At 28.0% G+C, this 26600-nt stretch overlaps 2 protein-coding genes across 3 annotated transcripts; both read right to left on the reverse strand.

The window, feature by feature from the left end:
- Positions 1-238: 238 nt before the first annotated feature.
- Positions 239-7695, reverse strand: LOC149882833 (nuclear pore complex protein Nup93-like). The gene is made up of 14 exons (XM_090099393.1): positions 7485-7695; positions 5385-6541; positions 5217-5293; positions 5023-5137; positions 4659-4785; positions 4474-4546; positions 4231-4275; positions 3773-3889; positions 3599-3643; positions 3262-3453; positions 2067-2150; positions 1568-1638; positions 704-755; positions 239-587 (listed from the first exon to the last, which is right to left on the reverse strand). The coding sequence occupies exons 1-14, from the start codon at positions 7655-7657 to the stop codon at positions 468-470; spliced, it is 2448 nt and encodes an 815-aa protein (XP_089955519.1). The 5' UTR covers positions 7658-7695; the 3' UTR covers positions 239-467.
- Positions 7696-12579: 4884 nt separating this feature from the next.
- Positions 12580-16896, reverse strand: LOC145193251 (transmembrane protein 64-like). Of its 2 annotated transcripts, none has more exons than XM_090101211.1 (3): positions 16433-16552; positions 13316-14046; positions 12580-13236 (listed from the first exon to the last, which is right to left on the reverse strand). In XM_090101211.1, the coding sequence occupies exons 2-3, from the start codon at positions 13949-13951 to the stop codon at positions 12784-12786; spliced, it is 1089 nt and encodes a 362-aa protein (XP_089957337.1). In that variant the 5' UTR covers positions 13952-14046; positions 16433-16552; the 3' UTR covers positions 12580-12783. The 2 variants fall into 2 exon arrangements, with proteins under 2 accessions (XP_089957337.1, XP_089957336.1); XM_090101210.1 differs by lacking the exon at positions 16433-16552 and adding an exon at positions 16727-16896 and having other exon boundaries at positions 12581-13236.
- Positions 16897-26600: the final 9704 nt, after the last annotated feature.

A 26600-nucleotide genomic window follows, 5' to 3' on the forward strand; every position in this document is an offset into this window, starting at 1 on the left:
ATTTATTTTGTCAAAATAAATAAGTCCATTTGATTCTTGGGTTTTATCAAATAGTGTATATATAGAAATACAAATAAACTTCTTTTGCTAAAAATTATGCCTACTTTGAGTAAATAAGTATTCACAATAAACACTTGACATTTGAAGCAACTAAAAAAATCATCAGATGAAATACTCACTAGGGCCATAAGATCATCAGATGAAATTCTTACTAGGGTCATAGCAAAATAACAAAAAATTCTCTCAAAAACCTTCCTTTTTAATTTGAATTTTACATGAATAATCATTGGTAAATAAATAAATATTCTTGCAATAAAATATTCAAAAGGTTTCATTATTTCAAGTAACCAATCAAACTAAGATTCTAATTAAAAAGAGGGGATCATTATAGTTTTCAAGAAAAAAAACATTTTTTTTTTCTTATTTCTTTTTTATATTACTTTTAGTGATCCTTAGTGATTCCAGTTTCAATTCATCATGATTTCCATTTGAACAAGACGAGCATTAGAATCACCAGGCATACGATATGGTAATAAACCAGCAAAGGTTACCAAAGAACGTGCTTCATTACGTATACTTCTCAAGTACTAAGTAAAATTTTTAAAAATTATTATTTAATTTAATTAATTTGTAAGTAAAAGGTAAAGAAAAATTGGAAAACAAAAGCAAAAATGACTTGATTGTAAACACCATGAACCCTTACAGCATCTTCTTTGTCTTTAGAGACTCCCATAATATTAGCTTGAGATGCCATTCTTAAATTAAATAATTAAGCAATAAAAGCAACTAGGATTTCCTGATATCATTGTTTGATGTAATTATAATCTTTTTAGAAAGTATTTCCACATGGTATTTGGAAAAATATATATATATATTTATATGTAAATGGAAAAGTCAATTTCTCTAAGAGAATCAGTAGTTATTGTTACAAACTTTTCCTTTGCACTTAAAAAACTAAGGTTTAGAGAAAGTGGGGATAAAGATAGAAAATGTATCAATTCATGAACATGTTCTAGAGAGAAATTTCTAAGAAGAGCTGTATGAACAAGTTCATTTCTAGGTAGAACTTCTAGGTAGAATTTTTAGGTAGAACTTCTAGCTGAAATGAACTTGTTCATTTCAGCTCTACTTAGAAATTCTGAAATTTTCTCATGGCTGGTACTACAAATCATATTTTCTGACTTTCAATGTGCTCTACCTAATTGAAAACAGCATGATCTACTTTAACTTCACATTTTAACCTAAATGCAATATAATTTCTTTTTTGTACTCACATTTTTTATTACAAAAAATTTGTTTCAAGAAAAGTGTTTCTTAGTATTTAAACATTTTCCATATAAGAACAACTTTGTGGAACTTGCTTTATTAGAGATAGTAATCCTGACAACTGACATAATATGGTTTACATATGACAATATTAATGTACTATTAATGTAATACTGAAGTACACATGTACTAGAGTATTAGATTAATAGCACATTGAGTGTTCAACTTGATTGGTTACATGTGGAAAAGGTAGAATAAATTTTAAGAACACTTTCTGTGAAGTCAACCAAAAACTACTTACTTGCTTTTTTTATATTTACCATATAAAATACTCATAGTGGCTAATAAAACATCAGGCAAGCATTGACGCACCTTTTGAAGTAAAATAAAACAAAAATTATACACTTTATGTAACTAAATAAAACTATGTAACTTAGCAAGACAAAAGAAAGATAAATGAAAAGTGAGTAAAAATAAAAGGCTTGATCAAACAATAAAACAAAAGGTTTCAAAGTTTTAAATGTTCTAAAAAACATGAGCATTTGCTGACATTTTATAGGTTTTATGAAAATGGTAAATTTACTAACATTTTTACAATTTTCCACATGTCTAACAACTTGAGGATTGCTTATAACTTTTTGTACACAAAAATTGTAATTGGATGGTATATAATTTATTAAATATCAGAAACATTCATGAATATAAAGATTTTTATAAATATTCATAATATAGTAGCTCATTTAGTAATATTTGAATAAAATCTTTTTAAAAAAGTTGTAAAAACTAAAAAAAAAACTCACTTCATCACTGTATTGCTTAAAAGAAGTAACTTTCTGTTCAACCTCTTCTGGTTTTAATGGTATTAACTTTATCTTCTGGATTGTCTGTAAAGAATTTAAAAAGATACAATATAAATTATATATATATATATATATATATATATATATATATATATTCAAAAAAATACTTTTATGCAAATATTCTATAATTATTCTTCTTAATAAAGATTTTAAGTTCAATTTCATTTTCAAATAATAAAAATTTTATTGTTGATTGTAATACTATTCTATATAATTGTGTTAAAAAAGATTAACTTAATTTGAAAAGATTTATGCAAACATAGACTTTATTTAAAAAACTTAATATCCATATAAAATATTTATATTTGCAGAATGTATAATTCAATATCAAATGACAAGCTTGTATTGTCCTTAGAGCATCCCGCCATCAAAAATTGCATAAATGCGTAAATTCCGATGTGAGAAATAGTTTATAAAGGTGACTCCGATGTGATGCGATGGTGAGGAATGGTATCACATTGGAGGTGCGATGTAGCTGAGGCCGATGGGGAGAATTTCACGCACTCTCCGATATATTTCGAGATTTACGCATTATCGTACGATATTTTCACGTAATTTCACAATAAATCATATTTAAAGTGTAAACTCGTAATATTGTGGTATTTCTGATGTATTTATCTATAATTACGAAGTTTTCGCAAAATTACAGCAAAATTTTGCAAGCCACCACAAACCATCGGAAAATAAAAAGGTTAAGTCACATCGGAGTCACCTTTATAAACTATTTCTCACATCAGAATTTATGCATTTACGCAATTTCCGATGGTGGGATGCTCTAATTGTCTATATCAAATGCCAAGTCATGGGCATGCAAACCTTTTCGAGTCTATGCCAAGATGTTTTGAATCTATGTCAAAAACGATTGGGGTCATATTTCATATTGGAATATTTTCATTGAAAATATTGCATAGGTGCATTTAAACTTTATTTAACTTTTTTCTTAGTAATTTTTTAATTACTTATGTTTAATATATAATATCAGAAAATGTTTTGTGTTTTTTTTATTCATTAATTATTGACTAAGAAAAAAAATTAAATAAGCTAATTGCATTTAAACTTGTAAGAGGCTTTCTAGTTTAAACTTTCTGTGTAAAAAACAATTTTCTCATTTCAGTTAGAATATAAATGTACTTACATCTAATGCTGTATCAAACTGTTGTTCGTGGTATAAATCAAAAAAATACATTAAGTCAATGAGTAGATAAAAAGTTGAACTTCTAGAGCGGCTTCCATTATGTCCTCGAGTCTTATAGCGTTCAGCCACAGAGCGTGCTAATATTTGAATTCGCTCACGAGATGATTGAGGACTGTTAGCAAGTGGAACAAGCTTAAGAAGAAATAAAAAAGCTTTTAAACATCCATTTTTTAAAAGTATTCATGCGAAGTAAAGCTTTAATGTAAATATGAGGTGGAAATTAGCTGAGGTGGAAAAAATGGTTAAAACCTCACAGAGAACAGAAGCACTTGATTACCTGGGAGAGAAGAGTTGTTAACAGTTCAAGAACCTTTTCATGATTCTAAAAACAAAAATTCACATGCACAAAAAAAGATTTTAACTAGCTAATATTTTTCAAACATAAGAAAATAGTGGCTTTCTATTATTTAGTAGTATATTAGAAAATATCAAAGGAGTAAAAAAAACATACATCTGCTAAATCATAAAGCATTGTTGCATCTTCGAATTGTCCTTTACTCTCAGCATCTTTTGCAACAGTGCTCACAATATTGCTCACATCAAGTTTAAACTTTGAGATACAGCCAGACTAAATAAAAAATCATAATTAAAAGCTATGTAATAAACTAAATTAAATACAAAAATTTGTTAAAAAAATTTTTACATCATTAAAAGTGTTTGCAAAATTTTACAGATCATAAATTTTTGCATGATTATCTGAAAAAATGCTATATAATTAACTTATCAAACAAACATATTGTCACAACATAAGAATAACAAGTTCAGATAACTCAACTTGTATTTTTATTACTTATTATAAAGTACATACTAATTATATAACTATTATTCTGTTACCAATTACTGAACTATTGACACTATTTATTCAAATATTGGAAACTATTATTTAAAAAGAACCAGTGTAAAACGAACCTTTTTTGTACCATCTGCTTTGATACAACCTAAAATTGTCTCAAACTGAAAAAGAAAATTATAAAAAAAGAAACCTTTAAACTTCATTTAATAATTGAAATTTTAGTTTAAATTTGTAAACAACCCCACATGAAGGGAGTCACAACAAAATGAGGCATAAAGTTCTAAACTAGAAAAAAAAACTCAATATATTTATAAAATGGGACTTTTAAAGCACATATTCCTATTAAACAGAAGGCCCACCTCTCTTGTTTCAAGGGCTAACTCACTAACACAAGATGCAAACAGGTTTTGACCATTAGGTCCAGTGAAACCCCTAAATTAAATAACATTTAAATACTTTCAAAATTTTTGAAATTATTTTTAAATTCTTACAAAAAAATTTGCAAAATTTACAGATAAATGTAGTAAATATATCAAATAAATACCTCAGAAGAAAAAAGTACTCAAGTGCCTCACGAGGATCAGTAATTTCAAATTTACGAGTGTAAATTGTTATTAATCTTGCATAATTCAAACGTTTTAAAGGAACTGCATCTAATGGGTCAACAGATACTATGAGGGAAAAAAAATCAGTTTTACTCAAAACTTTTTACAATGAGCAGAATGTAGATTTTACTAAGGGCAGTATTTTTAAGGTAATTTCTGATTTTCAAAATAAGCAACATTAAGAGTTAACATTATTTTATCTAAAAGGGTAAAGCTTTTTTAAAAAATCAATATTTCATATAAAACTTTTTTTTAAAAAATCAATATTTCATATAAAACTTTATATGGACAAATCCTGCTTACAAAGTTGCATATGAATTAGGTCAGGCAACAAAAGTAGGTTACAGTTTTGCAACACAATAGACAAATGAACAGCATGGCATCGGCAATGGTCAATTCTTGAGAGAAATTCAATACCCTAAATAAATGGTTTAAAAATGTAAAGAAAGTTTCTAACTAAGTTATTAAAATGGAAATTTAAATATCAAAGTGCTTACTGCTTCAAACTGACCAGTGAGAAACAACACTTGACAGTAAAGGTAAGGCTGATCATAAGCCTTGAAATGGTTTTCACCTGAATAAAAAAGTATACATTTTAAAGTTAACATAAGAAAATTCAGTTAAAATGCATAACACATGGTGCATGAAACTTGGGAAGGTTTTACCATAATCTTCAAGCAAAAGTTTCTGAAGATTTTGCAGTGTAACTGACTCTTGATGTTGCAATGAGTCTTCAAATTGTACTTGATTGAGCTTAAGCCAAAGATAATCTTCTGTCTTCTTTATAACTTCAGGATGACTTTCTGTGTTATCACATTGTCCAATAATACAAAACAAAATTCTTTTAAATGGATCTGAACTGGTTCTAATACTTCGCTTGTATTGAAGTCGAAGTTTTGCTTCATTGTTGGGATGTAATCGACAATCAGGACTTGCTAAAAATTCCTTGAGAAAAGTCTTGAAGTCAGAGTACTGGGGAGGTAGAGCTTCTGCTGCTTGTTCTGTAGCTTTCACATCTCCACAGCGCAAACAAAAATAAACTAAAGGCCAAACAGGTACTCCATTTATTGTCCCATCCTCAAACCCTGATAGGTTTGTAGACAATTTAATCTTTAAATAACTCAAAACTAAATTATAAAGTCCAGGCACTCCACCAAGACATGCTTGCTGTAAATTATCAAACACACATTTTTCTATAAAAACTCTATACCGATCTTCCAAAAATTTTTTTGAAGATTTAACAAGCATTGCTTGAAAAATATTGGACTGACGGAATTTTCTTACATTTTGTTCATTTGAAGGAATGTCATTAACCAACTGGTCTAAAAGTAGCCATAGATTTTTAGCATTTTGATCTTCACATTTCTGACCAACTTGCTTAAAAGCATCTAAGAAAGAGCTGTTCTGCTTTTGTATAGTTGTTTCATTACATACAAAAAGTTGACGTGCAAATGACATTTCAAGAGCTGTTAATGAACTTCTCCCTTTTGTAAATATCAATTCTTCAAATCTATTGCTATCCAGTGGAAACAGCATGGTTTCTTTACCAGCAGTCAACAAAGAGTTCAAAATTTTTTGTTTCTCTCTCTCCCATTCATCTTCCAGACTGTTCCAAAAGTTTTTCTCTGCATTCTCAAATGTTTTTCTTTTTGTTTCTTCAATTGTGGCTAAGATAGCATTTTCACGCTCATTTTTAAGGAAACTGTGAACATCAGTTTCCACAATTGGCTCAATTGGTTCAAATGTTTTTGTAGCATCAAGAGATTCCAACCTCTGAGATAATTTAGGGAGTTCAACACCTCTGGAACTTAGAAGTAAGGAACTAAAATGAATAATTTAGTAACATAATAAAAAACAAACTAAAAAAATTTTTTTAAATTATGTAAAGAATTTTTATTATTGAAACTAGTAGTTCATCAATGTCTTTATGTCATAGATCTCTTTGTCATAGGTCTTATAGGTTGCTTATGTCATAGCCTCAAAACTGTTTTAACTAAAATCTTAACTGTTAATTCTTAGAAAGCATTATATTTTTAAGTTGTTGTGGTGTCCTAAAACATTTGTATTATACATATTGTATAAGTAGACAGGACTAGGAAAAACTAAAGACAGACTGATATCCAGCTCATCCCCTTATCATTTTTGTGTATAAAAATCATTTTTTTCAATATTGACTACAGGTACCTGAAGTAAAGTTTTAGTACATCTTGACACTGAAAAGATAAATAGGCAGATCAAAGAATATACTAGTGATCAATATGACTTATTAAGCAGTGTTTACACAAAGGGAATAATTTTCCTCAAGTTTTCATTTTGTGAAATATTTGGGTGCAAACAAGTTTGGCTGGTTTATAATTCCATAATAGTGTGAATTGTTATATAAACACTAGAACACTGAGTTGTAAAACAAGAAACAATATAAGCTTAAAGGAGTCTTCAATCTATAATAAAATACAAAACTTTAACATTCACAGAGATTTAACTTTTTTTTACTTCACAAATACCTTAAGCAGTTTTGAGGCCTCTGATAAGTAGATAATAAGACTTATTATTAGATTTGATTGACATTTTTAAGTCTTACACTAGGAAATTAAGAAATACCTAGTTTCATATAATCAATCATCAGAATAGTCTATAAAAAACATTTCAACACTGAATTTAGTAATAAAATAAAAAATGATAAAACAGAAATAATAAAATTGAAATGAGTTATTAATTATTATGTTACACTATGCAATCTCAATGTAATAAAGGATAGTTCTTACGCTTTAACATTTGAGGCTTCATCAAGATTGCCCCATGTTTTAGACAAAAGCCTGTTAGAAGCTTCAGCTAACTGTGGAAAGTTGCGTTCTATTCTTGGTAATTCACTACCAGTTTCCATATCAGCAGTTAGCTGTTCAGCTCGACGTAGAAGATCAGAAAATGAGACGTCCATTTTTTTATTAGTAGCTTGTATCCTACTGGAATAAATTTAAATTTTTTTCATTTAAACTTTTAAATAAAAATTTAGTTTAACATTAACTGTATTATGTTTGTGCAAAAAAAAAAATAAGTAAATGTAAATAAAAAACATTATTTTGAAGTTAGAAGCAATGGATCTACCTCTGTTATGTTTATTTATTAGTCACCATAAATGTTTATAAATGTTATAGATACCCTACTAAATCACAATTGAGTTTTAACACTTAAAGGAATTTATGATCTGCTGATTTTTTAGATGCTCTATAGTAATATTTTTATCACTGCAGCATCCAAAATGGCAATAGTTGCCTGTTCTTGGGTTGCTACAGGTGTTATCAAACAAATGTAGATTACAACATCTTAAAAAAACCTAATCTATAAGATTGAGACCATCATCTGTCTTAATCTGTTCAAACCTGTTCTGTCTCAAACATTAGGGGAACCATTATTATAGACATTTTGGACTTAGGACATTACCAAAATGGAGTAGTCCTTCGTAAAACTCTTTCAGAGTTTATATCACCTTCATATTTGGAGCTGAAGAAAAGTTAATGTTAGTTGTCATCAATAAAATTAAGTTAATTTAGGAAATTTTTTGATTTAAATAACCTTTAAATACTGTAAAATTTGTGAATGTGCAAGTGTGTGAGTGTTTATTTGTAATACAAGTATTTCAAAAACAAATTCTTTACAAGAGCTGTTTGAATAAAACACCAGTTGCTATATGTTTACTGAACTTCAAACACAATTAAATGTAGCAAAGAAACCTTAAATTTTGGTGATAATTCCTCCGATTGGGTTACTTAAATGAAAAGGATGGGAAAGGAAGTAGGCACATATGGTGTATAGTATATATGTTGACGTTATGTTTTTTTAATTAAACTTACTATAGTAGCGGATGCAAGAAACTCTTTCATATTGATTTAAAAAACAACTATACATATCTAATTATATTAGGTTTATTTGCAATTCTATTAATTCTTAAAAGGTGAGCTACAAATGTTTTATCGATTTTTTTTTTTTTTTTTTGCTTTTTTGTTTTTACTTTTCATTTTTCATTTTACGGTTAAAAATAATATTATTTCAGCGCGGTAAGTTGTTCTGCAATAGGTCCAAGGTGGTAAGTATTTCAGACGGACTGAGAGAAGACAGAAATAAATCTTAATGTACCCTGTATCGTTTTCTAAAGACATTAAAAAGAGAAACAAAATAAGGTTTATTTTTAAGAGTTGCTGCATAATACAGCTAATACAGTCCTAAAAAAAAAGTCTGGACTTAATATGTTTACAATAAAGCAAACAATTCTATAACTCGGATACGACATCGTAGATAAGTATATAATGATATTTACTAATCATCGGCACTAATCGAAATTAATTTTTTCAATGTGTCGATAATTTTTAAAAACATTAAATTTTTATTTGAATTTAAATTAACTTAATACCAAAATATAAAAGTTTTATGAAATATAAAATTGAAATATAAACAATTTAAATAAAAATAAAAATCAATCATTATATTACTTCAAAGTTGTCTACCAAAGAGACTAAAACAATAGCAAATATTATAGCTAATTTTTGTACGTGTTTAAGATCATTTAGTATTGGTGTAAAAATTTTATCAAAAAAAATGGTGCTTATTTAAGAAGATATGCACTGTTACGTTTATTTTTGAAGAACAATGATTTTAACGATACTCTTGATATAGAAATTAAATATCGTCGCGGTCACCGAATCACAATCAAAGTCATTTTTTTCATGTTTTGAGAAAAATTAAAAAAACGGAATAACATCATTATTATTTCCGGTGTTTCACTTTGCTAATTTTTGCTAAAAAATAAAAAAAAAACTAGTTTCTGATTAGTTCATGATTGAGGCATTTGTGTCACAATATAGAAAAATCTATTAACTATAGATTACAACTACTAATTCAAAACCCCCCTAAAATGACTTAGGCGATTATGATTTGATGCTGATGCATTAATCTGAACTCTCTTTTTAAACTGTGAGTTATTGTACGTTTCCAACTACAAGTAGGTGGTATTAGATTTTGAAACAAAAATAAAGGTCTTCCAAAAACGAGCTTTTGTGACTTATCCACAGAGAATAAACCAAGGAGATTAAATAAGAAGTCAAGAAGTAAAGAAGAACTGTGTCCCGCAGCTTCCATGAAACTGCATTCTGAAGGGAACCGGAGTGCAGCATCACTTGTCCTAGACAATTTACGTCATCCGATTACGAAAGCCCACTGTATTAAAAACAGTAATTTACAAGAAAATAACCTTTCTTATTCTCGTGAGGAAAACTTGTCGATATTCTATGAATTAAAACTTGAGGGCATTGCAATTGAGGGGATCTGCTTTGGGGGCATCTGCAATTCGCATAAACTTAAGATACTTGTTTTGTTTTCCTTTATCTCAAATCCTCGATTCCCATAACTAAAAATTTTGTTTTTCTAAGTATTCACAATTGATCTGTGGGACTTGATTTTTTGGGTTTTTACACACTTGTTGCCGACAACGAGTAATATACACGTAAGTTCTTATAATATAGACGTAAGTGCTTGTAATATACACGTAAGTGCAAATCCCAAAACTGCTGACACAGGTATACGTATCGCAAAAACAACCGTACCTCAAAAACCGCACTATTGGTTTAAATGACTAAGGATGTGGTAAGAGATTGAAGATACCAGAACTTTCATTATGGTAGCAAATCTTGTGAATAAAAGCGAATGGAATTGCAAATAACGAATACTTATGAATTAAAGTTGTTTTAAAACTTTTTCATGAACCAAAAGTTTAGTTAATCGCAATAAAGTGCAAACTTTACCAAAGAAACGTTGTACTTGTTTTTGTTTTGTAGAAGCCTAAAAGCGTATCAGAGATTAAGTTAGCAAAATATTGCTTTTCTATCACCTATGAATTATGAGTAAATGTAGAAAAAAGCTTTTTTCCGTCAAGGGGTCACTACCTTAAAACTCATTCCGATCGGAATTCACGACCATTTCATGTGAAACCAACTGAAATGAGCGGATTGAAACTATAAACATATTTTTTCGTAACTTCCGCTAATTTAAGCGTAAAAACCCGATAAAAATTTACGCGATCTTTGTGTAGCGGAAATCGTAAATCCGATCATTTGAGCTAGCTTTTTTTTTTTTAACAGTTTCTTGTTTTGAAAACTAAAACAGAAATCAAAATCAATCTCAAACATTTCTCATTGACAAAATTAGAATAATAAGTTCCACATTTCGTTTTTCACTTACTTCTGTGGAAAAGCTGGATGTTTTAAGAGAAAATCTGGAAAAAACTTTCATCAGTTGAGATTATCGTTCATCAGGTAAATATTTTAGGTCAAGCATTTTACCGATAATCTGGAGACTTATTTTCGCAGGCTTAGGTCTCGAGAATTTCTGTTTAAATTTAACGAGTAGTAAAATGGTTCAATACATGATATAGCATAATAGGTGTCTTTTGATTCAGCTTATTCAAACTCGAATTTTAGAATTAAGCGTTTGTAAAAACAGCTGTGTGTTGTAGGAAACTTTTATGCAAGGGCAGTTTTAACTCAAATATAACCCTTATTATGATGTCATGTTTATATTTGATAACACTTGCTGTTTTTTTCCTTTTTCTGGTTCACTTTGGATCACCGAGGTCGAAAAGATAATGCAATTGAAAAAAATGTACCTACATTAACTATGTACACCTTTATTATAAAATCAAGCTATTTGAAAACCATTAATAATTTTGTCTAAGATAGCACTAAGATTTGGTTAAATTTGTATTATGATGATTCAGATAAATCCAGCTATTGATACCCCCAGTAAGGGAAAATACCCCCCAGCTAGGTAAAATAAGTAACGATTTCCTGATGTTTTTAAAAAATTACTCTCAAAACTAAAAATAAATATTTTTTAAAAAAACTTGAAAAAAAGTAAGAAAGCAACTTTATAGTGATGTTGGTAAAGCACTACCTCGATGTACCTTAAAATAATATATTGATGTTGACGGTTTAAAGTACAATTAAGCTCTCTTTTGTTTGTTTAAAGCAAAAAATCTCTTGCACGGAGTGAAGAAAAACTTTAAATCGATGTTTGTTTTGTTTAGAAAATATACGTCAAAATGGCAGTTCAGAAAAAACGTGTATATTTTACATTTCAACTGTAACTTCTCACTTAAAGTCTCTCCAATACTTAAAGATACTATAGATGTATTATTCAGAAGGTTACTTACCATTAAGAAAATGTCCTGAACATATTTTCGCATTTGTCTCTTAATTTAAATATTTATTTTGTAACATTCTGGCCTACTTTCTGAAAGAAATGGAATCAGGCATATTTTGTTATTTTGCTTTTGCAGTTCTTTGTTAAGTTTAAGAAAAGATAGATAAAATAACTGTATTAGCTCACTAATTAAGTGGAGTTATTTTCACGAAGAAAGTAACTGAGGTTGGGAATTTTCTCAGTCATTTCTTAGACGTGTGTAAAAATACAAACAAGGATTTTTTAAAGAATTAAAACAATTATAACAACCTTCATATAACCAGTTTTTAGGCGGGGATTTTTTTTAATAATGACTATTTAGTCTTATCTTATAAAATATCATCGCAATTATTAGTTATGCTGAAAAGCTTAGCCGAATTTAAGACGTTCATTGTTAAACAATAGATACACTAAATATACATTTTTCTACGTAATAAATCATCAATTTAAAGCTGATTCTACCAACTTGATTAACACATCGGCTCTTCTTTGTACCTGATTCAGTAAAAGACCATGAGCTTAGTCTGTAGGATCGGCAAAAAGGAATAAATAATATAGAAATAAGTATAGAAGTAAATATAGAAATAAATATATTTAATAAATCATTACTTAATCCTATTTTTCATAATATATCAAATATATATATAAGAAACTGTTCATTAAGATTACAAAATGTAAAAAATCTACACCATCTTTTGAACATCTGTTTGATAATTTAAATGTACGCATAGATCAAGCTAAATCATTTTTTTTTTTTAAATAACTGATACGACAAAGAAAAAATGATACCCACTTTTCTAGATAAACAACTCAGGAGATGAGTTTTTTTTCTCCCTAAAAAGATTCAGTGCTAGTATCATTATCTAAAGCATAGAGAACCGCGGAAGCTGATTGGGCTCTCTTGTGGCCTTTTTTATTTATCTTGTCGCTATTAACTAAATTTTCTTTGGATAATAATTTATACTTTTTACTATCAAAAATACCACTTGAAACTTTCAGCAAGTCGCGTTTGGACACTGGCGTAGAGAGATCGTCTAATGTTTTTTCATAATCAGTTGGTAAGCAGGCTTTATTGAGCTCATACCTTGCACGCCGTATAACATACCACATCAGAAAACCGCTAATACCAACTTGAATAGCAAAGATAAAATACCCGCCTGGTGAATTGTGATGTACTACATCTTCTATTGTTCGTAGCGAAGACCCCATGTACGTATTGAGTGCTTGCGTAGGTAACAGACCGGTAAAAGAAGCGAGAAGGCACCTGGTTAGGTCCATATTTGTAATCTAAAAGTATGAATAAAAAATAATTAATTTTATGATCGAACAAAAAAAGGTTTTGACGGCTTAAACTAAAAAAACTTACTGCAAAAAGACCATTCTGTAAACCAAACGGTATAGGCGTCAACCGTGTCAGAAATACAACTTTAAAACCGCGTCTACTTTCAACAACTCTTATAATAGCTTTTAAATGTTCAGATTCTAATTGAGATTGCAGGAAGTCTCTAATAAAAATTCTGCAGATTATTAAAGAAGTTGTAACACCGACGAGAACGGAAAAAGTGACTGTGGCAAGACCAATGAAAAAACCGTATAGATAGCCGGCAGCTACATTAAGTAGAATATATCCCCAAGTCATTGGAAAAGAAACGATTGTGAACATCAGCACAAATATGAGACCGCTAACCCAACCGTCTACACGTTGAAGCCACTCTAACAGTTCGTTTAAATACCTTCTGAAAAAAAATACTATCACGATGCCGCTTATACATATAAATAAAAATGTTCCGGAAAGATGAAGGCATTTTGAGCGTAAACAAACGCAACGACTGTCTAACACACGTTCAACTTCAGACCGTTCCCCAAAGCACTTCTGGCCAGGAGACGAGTTGTTGACTTCCGAGAGGTCTATTGATATATGACCATTCTTTTTACCCGAGTATATACTAACTTGCGGCAACAACCGATCGGATAAATTATTATCAATACTGACATTGTTCATGATGGCTAAACTTCACTGTTTAAATAAACATGACGACAAGCTTTTGAGTTGGCGATATTTTTATTGTTGTAAGTCTTTAGGAATTTTTAAATCCCCTGCAACAATAGAGTTTATGAAATTAAGATAAAATCGCACTAAGAATACAAGAATTTATATTAATTGCTTGTAACAAAAGTCAGTTGAAAAATAACATTGTTTAACGTACTTGTCTAATTTTATAAAACAGCAATCTATTAGACAATAGAAAGTACAGTTAAGTGTGAAAAATTACCTCTATTATCAAGATTTGTATTAAACTACGGAAATTATTATTTTGTAATACTTACAGTTGATATTTCCCGAAGCAACCAATAGAAAAAAAATCCTTTGAAAATGTTTTTATCTTTTTCTCAATTAAATATTTATAATTTAAGGTGAATTTGTATCTAGCCGAAACTATTTATTTTTGAGCAACCAGAAAATATAAACACTTAAACGAATTCTTGTTAAGTTTTACAAAACAAATCTTAAAAACAATTTTTTATTCTATCAACGCATATTTTAAATTACATTAATACTTATAAATAAATAATAACAACTCCTGGTTAAAAAAAAAAAAAAAAAAAAAAATTGTTCAGAAATTTCTTTCTGAGGACTCTAGTCAGGTATGCTATTGACAAAAAAAGCATGGTAAAAAGGTTCTATCATTCACCAGATAAAGACAATTTCTTTAAATTTATCTTTAATAAATCAGGAATACAAATGGAAAAAGTCTAAGCTATGAGTTGTGTTATGTACTTTTATTGTAAAATAAATTCAATGCTGAAAATAGCAATAAAAAAGGATTTAATAATATATGATAAACATTTCATCTTTGTTCATATTTTAAAAAATACACATCAAAACAAATTTAAATAAGCTGTTACAATACAAAATATTGAACTTAGATATATATCAGTAAGGTATGCTAAAAAAGAGAAAGGACATTTATATTCACGCTGGGTAGATGGCATTAAATAATCTACTGGAAAAACAACATTTTAGAGTATCTTTTTAATAACTTCAACTGCTTTCTTTATTCAGGATTTAAAATTTTTTTTTCCATTTTTCTCAGCTGTCCAAAATTTATCTCCTGATATTACTTTTTTATTGGGGGGCAATTTTTACATTAAATCAACAATTTTTTAGTAAGTTATTGTTTGTTTTAGTAACAAAACTTTTTCACACACTCATCACTTACTTCACATACTTATTTATTAGTTATTTCATAAAGTTATCATTTAAAAAATTTATAATGAAAGTTGGAGAATTGGAAAAAAGAGCATTACACAGCGTTAGTTGCTTATATCATGATAGTTGTGACAACCTTATATATTCTATTTCTATTGCTCTCATTGGCATATGCTGATTACTTTAATTTAGTAATCAGCATAAATCTTTGCTAATACAAGAAAACAAAAAAAAAAAAAAAGAAATGTGAAAAGATTACCATTAAAAATGAGTTATTACTAAATGATGCCTGAACTACAATAAGTAAATTACAAATTATTTGAAATTTAATTTATGCAAGATTTATGGCAAGACAAAAAGCAGCATTTATATTAGGATTTCACTTTATTTACAACAACAAATAAGAAATAACAAACATTTTAAAAGAAACTTTATTGATGGAAGAAAAAAGATGTTTTTTTTTATTGCTTAATTTATAAAAGCTTGATTTATACTGATATATTTAAAAAAAAGTATTATCAGAAAAAAGTTGCGAGTTGCAAAAAATCTTTTTAATAAAAAAATTTTCTTCATTTATAAAAATATAAACACTGGGCTTTTCAAATAAAATGTTACGCCTAGGACATAATACATAATTGAGAGCCTTTTACTCCTCCCTTCCTGATATGACTTCAATACATACATACATACATACATACATACATACATACATACATACATACATACATACATACATACATACATACATACATACATACATACATAAATACATACATACATACATACATACATACATACATACATACATACATACATACATACATACATACATACATACATACATACATACATACATGCATACATACATATATACATACATACACATACATCCATACATTACATTACATTACATTAGATTACATTACATTACATTACATCACATACCTACCTACCTACCTACCTACCTACCTACCTACCTACCTACCTACCTACCTACCTACCTACCTACCTACCTACATACATACATACATACAGTAACATTTCAGTAAAAGAAGAAACTGTCAACTAAAAACACTGCAATTTTGGTTATGAAAAAAAAATAAAAAAATGATCAATTTTATAAAATTTAAATCTTATATTTTAATTTTTTAGTTAAATAACACTTATTGTAGTGGTTACTTAGAAAAGAAGCGAGAAAATGTAAAAGTAGCTCAAGCATACCGAGTACTGATAGCTGCATTATATTTACAACTCTGGTAAATGCAAACGTACCTTAAAATTATGCATCTATTACTTTTTAGCACTATACATATGCAGTTAGAAAAAGCATTTGTTTACTGAGGAACTGATAAGTATTTAAAAACAAACTTGAGTGTGCAAATGTTTGTTTACTTTTAAAGCCGAAATTGTTTTTTAAACACATACCTAGCTATCTATTCCTAACTTTAAACAACTCACTCGTAAATATCAGTATATAATCCCATTCTAGATTTTAGTATGAAATACGGATAAAAAGTCTAAATTTGTTTTTATGTAAAGTTTCTAATAAATAATGTATAGTCGTACCTTTGATTAGTGATAATGTTAATTATACGTAATGGTTATAAACATACGACCAAATTTGACCTTCAATCTCCGTCTTTAAAACAAGTTTGAATAAACGAGTTTTTAACCATATGTGCGCGCAAAATTCCAAAATCTTTACGGCGTTATATCTGAACAAGCCAACTGCTTCTCTTTGAAATAAGATATAACAATACTATCATTATGACTTCTAAACTATATTGTTAATAAAATATTCTTTTAATATAATCACATTCGCTGTTACTAAACTAATAACTTGTCGAATGAGATATCAGTTGCAGTTTCTCACCATTTCTTTTCACAAATAGTCAAAAAAAAAAAAAAGCAAATAAGTTTAGTAAAAACTGAAAACTAAAAAAAACTTAAAAAAAAAAAACAAAACATTAATTTTAATTTCCTGGGGATTCCTTAAAATCTGATAAAACAAGAATAATATCTTTGTTATTCTTCAAATGAATCTTTCATTTTTCAGTAAATAAAAGTAAATTTTATCATCAATTTATTTATATACATAGCAACTTAACAAACAACGTCACGATAAACGCAAAATATTGTGCGCAATGATATACAACGCAATTTTGATTTAAATATTATAACCCACAGATCTTTGTCAATAAATAAATGCCTTTAAATGTTATTTTTGATAGCTCTTTATAAATATTATTTGCAGGTTTTAAAGATTGGAGTAGAAAAAATTATAATAGGGCATATTGAAAGTTCCGATGGAGTTTTTAATGTGCTACATTTTTAACTAATTTTTTTTTTTAAAAAGTACCAAGTATATTGAGATCATTTGGTTTCTAAATCAGAATAAAATATGCAATTATAAATTATGCAATTTGCATTACTTTTGAGACAAAAGAAACTTCCGTGAGTAAAATTACTGTTAACCAAAAAAAAGGACATATTTCAGTTGGTAACTCTGCCTTCCAATTACGACAATCCTGTTTTGCGTATAAATGCCTTACGAACTTACCTTAACGTGGCAATTTTTTCTGATAAAATTTCACTTTTCTTTGCCTTCGTTTAGTTATGCAATTTGACGTTCGTGAGACAAACCTTTAAACTACTACCACAGTTTTACTTTTGTTTAGAGAAAACAAAATTCTTCTTCTTTTTTTTTTTTTTTTTTTCTTTTACACTAGTGCATGACGTTTATTACTGTAGTTGTTTTCATTGCAATTTCAACAGAAATTTTATTTAATAAATTTACTTCTGTTTTAGGTTTACCAAAGAGAAATTGAAATTTGGGCTTACAATATTCTGGCTCGCAATAGACATTGTAGAAACGTCTTATTGATTGGGATAAGGTTTCTGTTTTGTAAAATCAAAGATTGATCGACTTTAAGAGATGCACAAATTTAAACTAAACGAGGTTTATTGAAACTGAATAAAAATTAAATTTAAATCAAACAACGTTAACAAAATATAGTCATAGTTAAACGAACAGAATTATTGTATCTAACAAAAATTTCATTATCTTGATTAACTAATAAACATTTAAAAAAGCAGTCTTGTGAATTAATTATATTAATTGAAAAACGAACAAAAAATATTTTTCATGATGAACCAGCTTATCTGGCAATGTTTGTTTAAAACTGTAACTGATATTATTTTTATAATCACAGAAATCAAAGTGCAAAGCTCTGTTGAAAACACGTCAACTCAAATATATCAAACATGGCACCTCATACACTCTTACTATATGTTTGATAAAGTTTGAATTAATTTTTTTGCATCTTGTCAAACAATGAAGTTAACGTTAAGCTTCAAAACAAAAATCCATAAGCTGTTGAACAACTACACAGTGGTCAAAAATGGCTCGTACGAAAAACCTGGACAAAAAAAAATTTTTTTAGATGATAAATTTAGGAATTTTTGTTTACAAAATTTAAAAGATTAAAAGGTCAAGCAACAGTTTACATTTTGATTTGACCTCAGTTTCGAACAGATCAACAACAAGTTAAAAGTTTATGCCAAAGTTTTTTTTAGTAAATTTGACACTCTTAAAAATAATAAAGTTTTTAATTAGTAAATGATTAAGAAAAAAGTTATCCCCAACAAAAAACTGCTAAAAATTGTAAACATTTATTACAAACAAAGTAAATAAGTCCATTTTTTAAATTTTTCGAATAATTTAAGTAGTTAAAAAAAGGCTCAGTTTTTTAATGAGAAACTTTTAATTTTCTCGAAGATCAATCAAAGTCAATCAAAGATTCAAAAAAAAAATTGCAAAATTCAGTATGTGCAATCACATTAAAGTTATTTTTAGTAGCTTAAATTAGTGCTTTCACTCAAAAAACGATTTATGAAAAAACGGATTTTTTTCTTTCAAAAATTATGTTGAAAAAAAGGTAATAATGATATCCAAGCACTTCTACTCTACACAAAATCTTGAAGCCTGGTCGTGAAATAATTGCAAATTTTGTGCTATATATTGGTCTTACCAATGAAGAGGCTGGAGAAGGAAACAACAAAATTTTGAGACATGTACGATTGTTTCGCTAACAAAAATCTTTAATGTTGTATAGCATGTCTGATTTCTTTCATAGACTTCATAGGATATCAGTGACCCAGTGACCCCCCTCGAAGTTTCATACAAAAAGAAACAGCTGAGAATAAGAAAACGTAAACCATTGGCTACAACAATCTTTTTGATCTTGAAGTAACCAATAAAATTTCACTACCAGAGGTTGAAACAGAAAGTGATGAGACGGACATTGAAGATTCAGATGTTTAAAAAAACTAAAAAACAAATAAACAAATTTTTTTTATAACTCTTTTTATGCTTTTTGCAAATAAATACTTTTTTTATTTTGGTATGTTAAAGTGATGAGATGGACATTGAAGATTCAGATGTTTGAAAAAACTCAAAGAGTAATTAAATTTTAATATAACTTTATTTATGCTTTCTGCAACTAAATATTAGCTTTATTTTTATATGTAAGATTGTGTTACTATACCGTCTCTGGTTTTTTTCACATTTCTCAACCAAAATTGATTACTGTGGTCAATTTGTTGCTGATTTATTCGAAATTGAGGCTAAATTGATAGAAGTTATAAAATTTGACTTTTTAATCTTTAAAATCTTGTAAAAAAAAAAATAATTTCCTTAGTTTGCCATTTAAAAAAAAAAATTTATTTGTGTAAGTTTGCCGTCTTTTGACCTCGGTCGTTTTTTCCCATCTTAAAATTATTATTTTTTTTTTTTTGATATGGCAAACTTAGGGATTTTTTTTTCATCTTAAAATAATTTATCAGCCCGCAGCCAGAACAACCTAATCATTCACATGCATTCAAAAATATTTATCAGTTAAATTCTAGACTAAGTTTGAGGTAAGAAAAATTTTGTTTCTATCATTCTGAATTTTTCAGGGTGTGGGCTGCATTGTCAAGCAGCATTGGTTTTTGTTGTGTTTATTTACTTTTTTTTACCGTTATTTCCCCTTTTATTTTTCTATTTTTCCTGCTTGTGTAAGTTCATTTTCTAATTGTTTTTGTTTTTTTTATCTATTTCCTTCCCAGTCAGCACAACTCGGCGATATGTTACGCGCGGTTTCTGTTACGTGTTTAAAATCCGCTAAAACATAGAGAATAACACGTTTCGAGAATCGGTTTTCAATCCGAGAAATAAACTTGCTCTATTTACCGAAACACCAATTATAATTGTGATGTATTTTATAGAATGTTCTGTTTTTATGGATGGTTTCACCGTTGCAGAATCGCAGTATGATTTTGTAATAGGTTTTTGTAATGGTTGTGAAACCAGTGATAAAAACACGCAAATATTTAAAAGTTGATTTACGCGCAGAAGCAATTACAGAAAGTGGTACTGACGTAGTTTCCTTAAATTCCTATAAATATAGCTTTAGCGGTTTTTTTTATGAACTTATTTGAAGCATTTTAAAAAGTATAAATTGAAGGAGAGACTTTTGTAGAGTTGTTTTTAATGAGTAAAGAAGATTTAAAATTGAAAAGTTGTGTTCCCTGCAAGAAAGTAACAACTGCTTCATTTTATATTTTCTTGAAGATTCAACAGTTTACTTAGAATACATTTGGGGAAATATTTGTCAAAAAAATATGTTATTAAATATATATTTATATGTTAAGTAATTAAAATTTTTGTATTTATTAGACTTTAATGTTTCTGCTTTTCATACGTTTGTTGCCTTATGTAGAGTTTAGACCAAGCCTATGCAATATATTAGATATATCTATATTTCTGGTAAATATTTTTTGTTGTTACCATAATGTACATTAATTTGTTGGATGTAAGCAAAAAAATGTTGGATGTTATAACAATAGTTGGATGTTATTATATTCTCAATAAAATAATGATGTGTATATTGGTAATATGGCAATATTATGGATATATACCTATATATTTTTTCTAATTAGGTTTGTTTCCTATATTTTAACATTTTTAATAGTTAATGCTGTAAAATTAGCAGTTTAACAAAAACGAAGACAGCAAATTCAGCATCACATATAAAAGAATATATGAAGGAATGTCAAGCAGCTTTAGCTGGAAATATATCTTTGGCTTGTGCTTTCAATTTATCTTTATCAAGCTCTCATTCTCAAACTGATTTCTTAGAAGAAATATCAGAAGTAGTCAGAGTAATATTTCAAAGTGTTCTCACAATGATTCCCTAATGATAGCTTTAAGTTCAAGTAGTCATTCTCATTTTGATTCCTCAGAAGAAACTGATCCTTTTGAAAGTTCAAGCTCAGAAAATGAAGATACATGTTTAATTAAGCAAACTGTGGATGAATTTTTATCAGTTCTTACCAAATGGGTAGTAAAATACAAACTCCAAAGAGAGTATTTTGATAAGTTGTTAAACTTGAAACAAATTAGTGGTTATTTTCATCAAGAAGACATTCCAAAAGATTCTCACACTTTACTTACAAAAGATTCACACTTTACTTACAAAAGATTCTCACACTTTACTTACAAAAGATTCTCACACTTTACTGCGTATGCCTCGTAATGTAGACATTAATAAATGTAATTGACAGTATGTTTACCTTGGATTACGAAAGGGTATTTTATCAATTTTTCAAAGAAGCACTAAAGAAATTAGGTCTGTTGAAGTGGGCATAAATATTGACACCTTACCTGTACATAAATCATAAATTTTCAATTTTGGCTGATGGAATTTGGCAGCGTGGAATTTCTATTAATGACATTGAATTGCCATTTCGTGTTTTCTCATTTCTTTGTGATGCACCTGCATAAGCATTTATTAAATGTGTAGTGGGAAACACTGCAAAGATGCTTAATAGAGGCAACACCAGAAATTCATAGAATAGTTTATTTAAAAACTGGTAGAAAATTAAGAACTGATATAGCTTTGTAAAGGATGTTATCCAAATCACAAACTATTTGATAGCCCTCTTTTTTAGTTAAACAGAATTTACATCATTAAATATTTGCACTTGAAGTGACTTTTGAACAGGTTACCTCAATAAATGAGTTAGTAAAATTTGAAAACGCCTTTAGGACAATAAAAGTTTAAGTGAAAATTTGATGCAAATGGAACTGTGTGTAAGGATGCAAAAGTGCATTGTTATGTAATTTTAGACTCTGATGACGAAAGAAATACAATCAAAAATTAACCTTATGTATGGTAACCAAGTGCCAAACAAGCAATATACTGACCATTTGTCATCAACACATGACTTACCTTTGATTTTGTTGACAGTTTTATTGTCATTAGTGACATGGAAGATTCCTGAAAAACAGTTAAAGACTTATTTGAGTGAAAGGTTAAAGCAAGGAATGAAAAGAGCACTTTCTGCCAAGAGACTGATCAATTTATGCATTTTCTTTTATTTGCCGTTTTTTAAATTTAGATATATGCATATATCTTTATATTTTTATATATATATATATATATATATATATATATATATATATATATATATATATATATATATATATATATATATATATATATATATATTGAAGTAAAGTTTTTGAAAAAATATAGCTATGTTAATTTTTTGACTTAGAGAAAATAAAGAAAAGTAGAATTTTGTTATAAATATATTGTAGTAAATAATGAAAGTAACATTAATGTTCCTTTATTATGATAATTTATTTTCTTTATTATGATATAAGTTGTACATTGAAAGTGATTATCTTAAACAAACAAGTTTTTCTAATAAATTAAAATGATTTTAAAAGTTTCCTTGATTAAAACTTTAGTATAAACACGTGACAGAATTAGTAAAACTCACGTAAAATTTACGTATTTTTGGTTGCGCTTAACCCGTGTTGTACACGTGTTTGATCAAGATTTAGGCTCCAAACTGAAACTTCAATTAATACGTGCTTGAAACCTTTTAAGAAACGTATTTAAAACCTCAATAAACACGTGTTTGAAACTTCATAAAAGACGTGTCAAACACCAGTAAAATTTCCGTGAAATCTACGTGTTCTTGGTTTACGCCTGGATCGTGACGAATACGTGTTTATAAGGGTTTTAATTCCGAAATTGAAACTAGATGTGCCGACTGGGTTATTTCTAGTTGTTCAATTTTTCGTATTTCTTTTATTTTTCGTGTGCAACCAGGTTTTTTTTTTTTTTTTTTTTGCTTTTTATAAAAATGCTTCTTACATCCTTGAGTAATTCTTTAAAAGACTTTTTTCAAGATTTGGCAATTGGATAAGGTAGTATGTCACTATCTGAATAGTCAAGGTTGTACGAAATGTGAAAAAGAAATTTCAACTCCTTATTCAACAAGTCAACCTAAGTAACGTTTAAGAGCAACAGGCAGCAAAAGTCGGTTGCTCTTTTTGAGATATGAAATTCCTACAGAAGTTAAAGCCAACGATTTATCCCCTTTTACAGCTGACTAAAGTTGTTTTGCAGGTGTAAGCAAACATGTTTGGTTGGAAACAACTAAATCTCTTGGAAATTTCCACGGCATTGGAATATGTAAATGATGCATATATTGCTATGACAATATATGCATCATTTAAATGCAATTCGCTAATAGTAGACAACAAACCATTCACTGCTAGACATGATCCTGCATTTTATCAGCAACAACTTTAAGATTATTAAACACCTAGTTTAGATCTATTGTATTGTAGGAATCTCATTTACTACTTCACCGTTTAAACCCACTTTTATGTTTTTTAATTTTTTTCGTAGACATTTTAGTTTCTTAAAAAAGCAGATCGTTCCCAGTTGTGTCAAGCAACTCCTTGTTTGCCAGCAAGAATATCGCATTAAAAACAAAATTTGGTAAATATGCATTTTTGGGAAAAGCAGAACTATGTTAATTAATCAAAATACCCTTAATTTTTTAAATGCCATTCCTTAATCATTCATACTCCAAATACAGGGTGATGTAATGATGCAGAATGACTTAATGATACAAGATGGCAAAATTGTTAAACATTTACCTGATTCAAACAGTAAGGTTACAAAGAAAGTTGTAATCTTTACCGGACCCATACACTTGTGCCGTATAGTAGAGGAGTCTTCACGCTTCACAGTGATAAATGGGGATTTTGATTATTATAAAGCAAGTTCCACTTTAAATTAAAACCAAACAAGTGCTGCACTGTACATTAAAAACCATTGTTTACAAAAAATTAGGCAATATCTGTTCAATTCATTCCTTCTTCTTTTTCTAGCAACTGCTTTCTACTAAGTTGTGCCCCTATTAAGTAAGTTTTTTTTATCAAGATATCCCGTACAAGTTTGAATACTCGAATAAACATTCAGCCGTTTATTCGGACCTTCTAAGTTGTACGTGGCATCTTGATAAAAACATTTTTTACTAAAAAAAGTATTAATAGAAGCTCTGCTTGTTAATACTTTTTGTGTTGCTAGAAGATAAGAAAAGGTTAACTATAAATGAATAAGTTTTTATTAATAGGAAAGACACTTTTTTTTGAAATTACAAATTTTTTATTTTATTTTCACCAGTTACTTACAATTTCATGTTTAACTATGAAGAATACTAAAATAACATTTTTGATTTTCCAAAAGTTTACCATTTCTTTTTTAACGAAAGCCGATTTAAATATATGTTAACTATCTAAAACAACTGCCCTCGTCTACGTAATTTTTGAGCGGACTTGCACTTAATATATTCAGAAAAAAAAAATAAAACAAAAAAAAAAGCGCAAAAAAAACAACTTCAAGCCAAAACATCTAATTCGATAATTCGATAATTAAAACTGACAGATTGAATCAAAGTATTCAGAGTACTAACAGATTGAATCAAAGTATACGATGAGTTACGTTAAAAAATAAAATACAGATTGTAATTGTTAAAATAGTTAGTTAAGATGACTTTTAAAAAGTTTATTTTACAGTTCAACTTTTACGGCAAAACGAGAAATCGCAAAAAAAGGTACCTTGCTCAGTCATTTTATTAAATCTTAAAAAAAAGTTTATCAATAATATTAACATCTTGTTACCATTTCTGTTATCAAATACAAAGATTTATAAAACTTTGTATTATAAAAACTCAAGTGATCATGACCAACCAACCAATCATTTCATTTTAGGTAACTAGGCTTCTAAAATGGAACAGTGAGTTTTTCAAGATAAAGTAGTTTTGATTTTAAGGTGTATATTATTTTAAGACTAACTGATAATTGCTGTGAATTACAATGAATTTACAGTGAATTTAAGTAAATTTACAGACAAATTTTGACCACAGATATTTTAATTTTAATGTATTTGATTATAAATTTTTAAATTAGTCATAATACGAATTAAAATGATCATTTTTAGACTTTTTAAATAACAACTTTTTAACATTTTAAGTTGTTGATGTAAAATTGTGCGTTGGGCTAATCTTATTTGTTATTACTTATTATTGTGTTACGAAACCCTGATAATGTAAATTGTTAAACTCGTGTCACGCTGTAGTTTAGACTCTAAAGTCTCAATTTGCCGGTAAAATAAAATTCTCTATTCTCTTTCCTACCACGAAATTCAGAATAGAGAGTGCCATTTTACAGGGAAATTCGTATACGAATTTCCCTGTAAAATGGCACTTTTTTAATTAAATTCTAATTTTCATTTAATTGATTTAACTTTTTTAATTAAATTCTAATTTTCATTTAATTGATTTCACTTTTTTAATTAAATTCTAATTTTCATTTAATTGTCAAAACTAAAAACAAGCAAAAATCGATATATCGATTTTTTTTTGTTTTTAGTTTTGACAATTAAATGAAAATCAAGATAAACTTATCGTTTTATAATTATGACTAAACTGCTAATTGTTACTGAGTTTCTTTAAAGAAAAAAAAATTAGGACTCAAACTGGGAATATATTGTGTGAGAAGAAAAACTCTACGATTATTTTACGGTTACCTTTATATGAATTGCCTTTAGAGTTTAAATAGTGGAAAGATAAAAAACTGAGATTTAAGTGCACAAAAACTAATTGTTTAATTTTGTTCTAACTTTCAATTCGAAATAATAAAAAATAATAACAAAAAATAATAACAGATAATTTCAAAAAATAACAAAAAATAGTTATAAAAAAAAAAAATATTAAAAAATGTTAATAAAAAATAATGATGATAAATAACAATAAAAAATAAGAAGAAATAAAATACTAATAAAAAATAATGATAAAAAACAATAAATAATAATAATAATAATAAAATAATAATAATAAAAAGTAAAAATAGTTTGTCCAGGAGGTACGACTAATTGTAATTTTAAGTGTTTTGACTTTGTTTTCTATTTAACTGCAGTCTTTTATATAAATAAAATAAACACTAACTAAAGAGGTCTTAGAAAGATCGCCGAAAATATATTGAGCAAGTTTTCAATATTTGAAATTGCTATCATTTATGCTATATTTTCCT

The sequence above is a fragment of the Hydra viridissima genome, unplaced genomic scaffold (assembly GCF_058129835.1).
Source record: "Hydra viridissima isolate aposymbiotic clone 2 unplaced genomic scaffold, HvirCarnegie_v1 scaffold_10, whole genome shotgun sequence".
Taxonomy (NCBI): Eukaryota; Metazoa; Cnidaria; class Hydrozoa; order Anthoathecata; family Hydridae; genus Hydra; species Hydra viridissima.

What these genes read in the sequence shown, in the direction of transcription:
- LOC149882833 (XM_090099393.1), bottom strand. Translation starts at nt 7,657, where the DNA reads ATGGACGTCTCATTTTCTGATCTTCTACGTCGAGCTGAACAGCTAACT. An exon ending in GAGTACTTTTTTCTTCTGAG is followed by an intron (nt 4,547 to 4,658) that starts GTATTTATTTGA and finishes TATTTAATTTAG; the next exon opens with GGGTTTCACTGGACCTAATG. An exon ending in TAACAACTCTTCTCTCCCAG is followed by an intron (nt 3,454 to 3,598) that starts GTAATCAAGTGC and finishes TTTCTTCTTAAG; the next exon opens with CTTGTTCCACTTGCTAACAG.
- LOC145193251 (XM_090101211.1), bottom strand. Translation starts at nt 13,951, where the DNA reads ATGAACAATGTCAGTATTGATAATAATTTATCCGATCGGTTGTTGCCG. An exon ending in TACAGAATGGTCTTTTTGCA is followed by an intron (nt 13,237 to 13,315) that starts GTAAGTTTTTTT and finishes TCATACTTTTAG; the next exon opens with ATTACAAATATGGACCTAAC.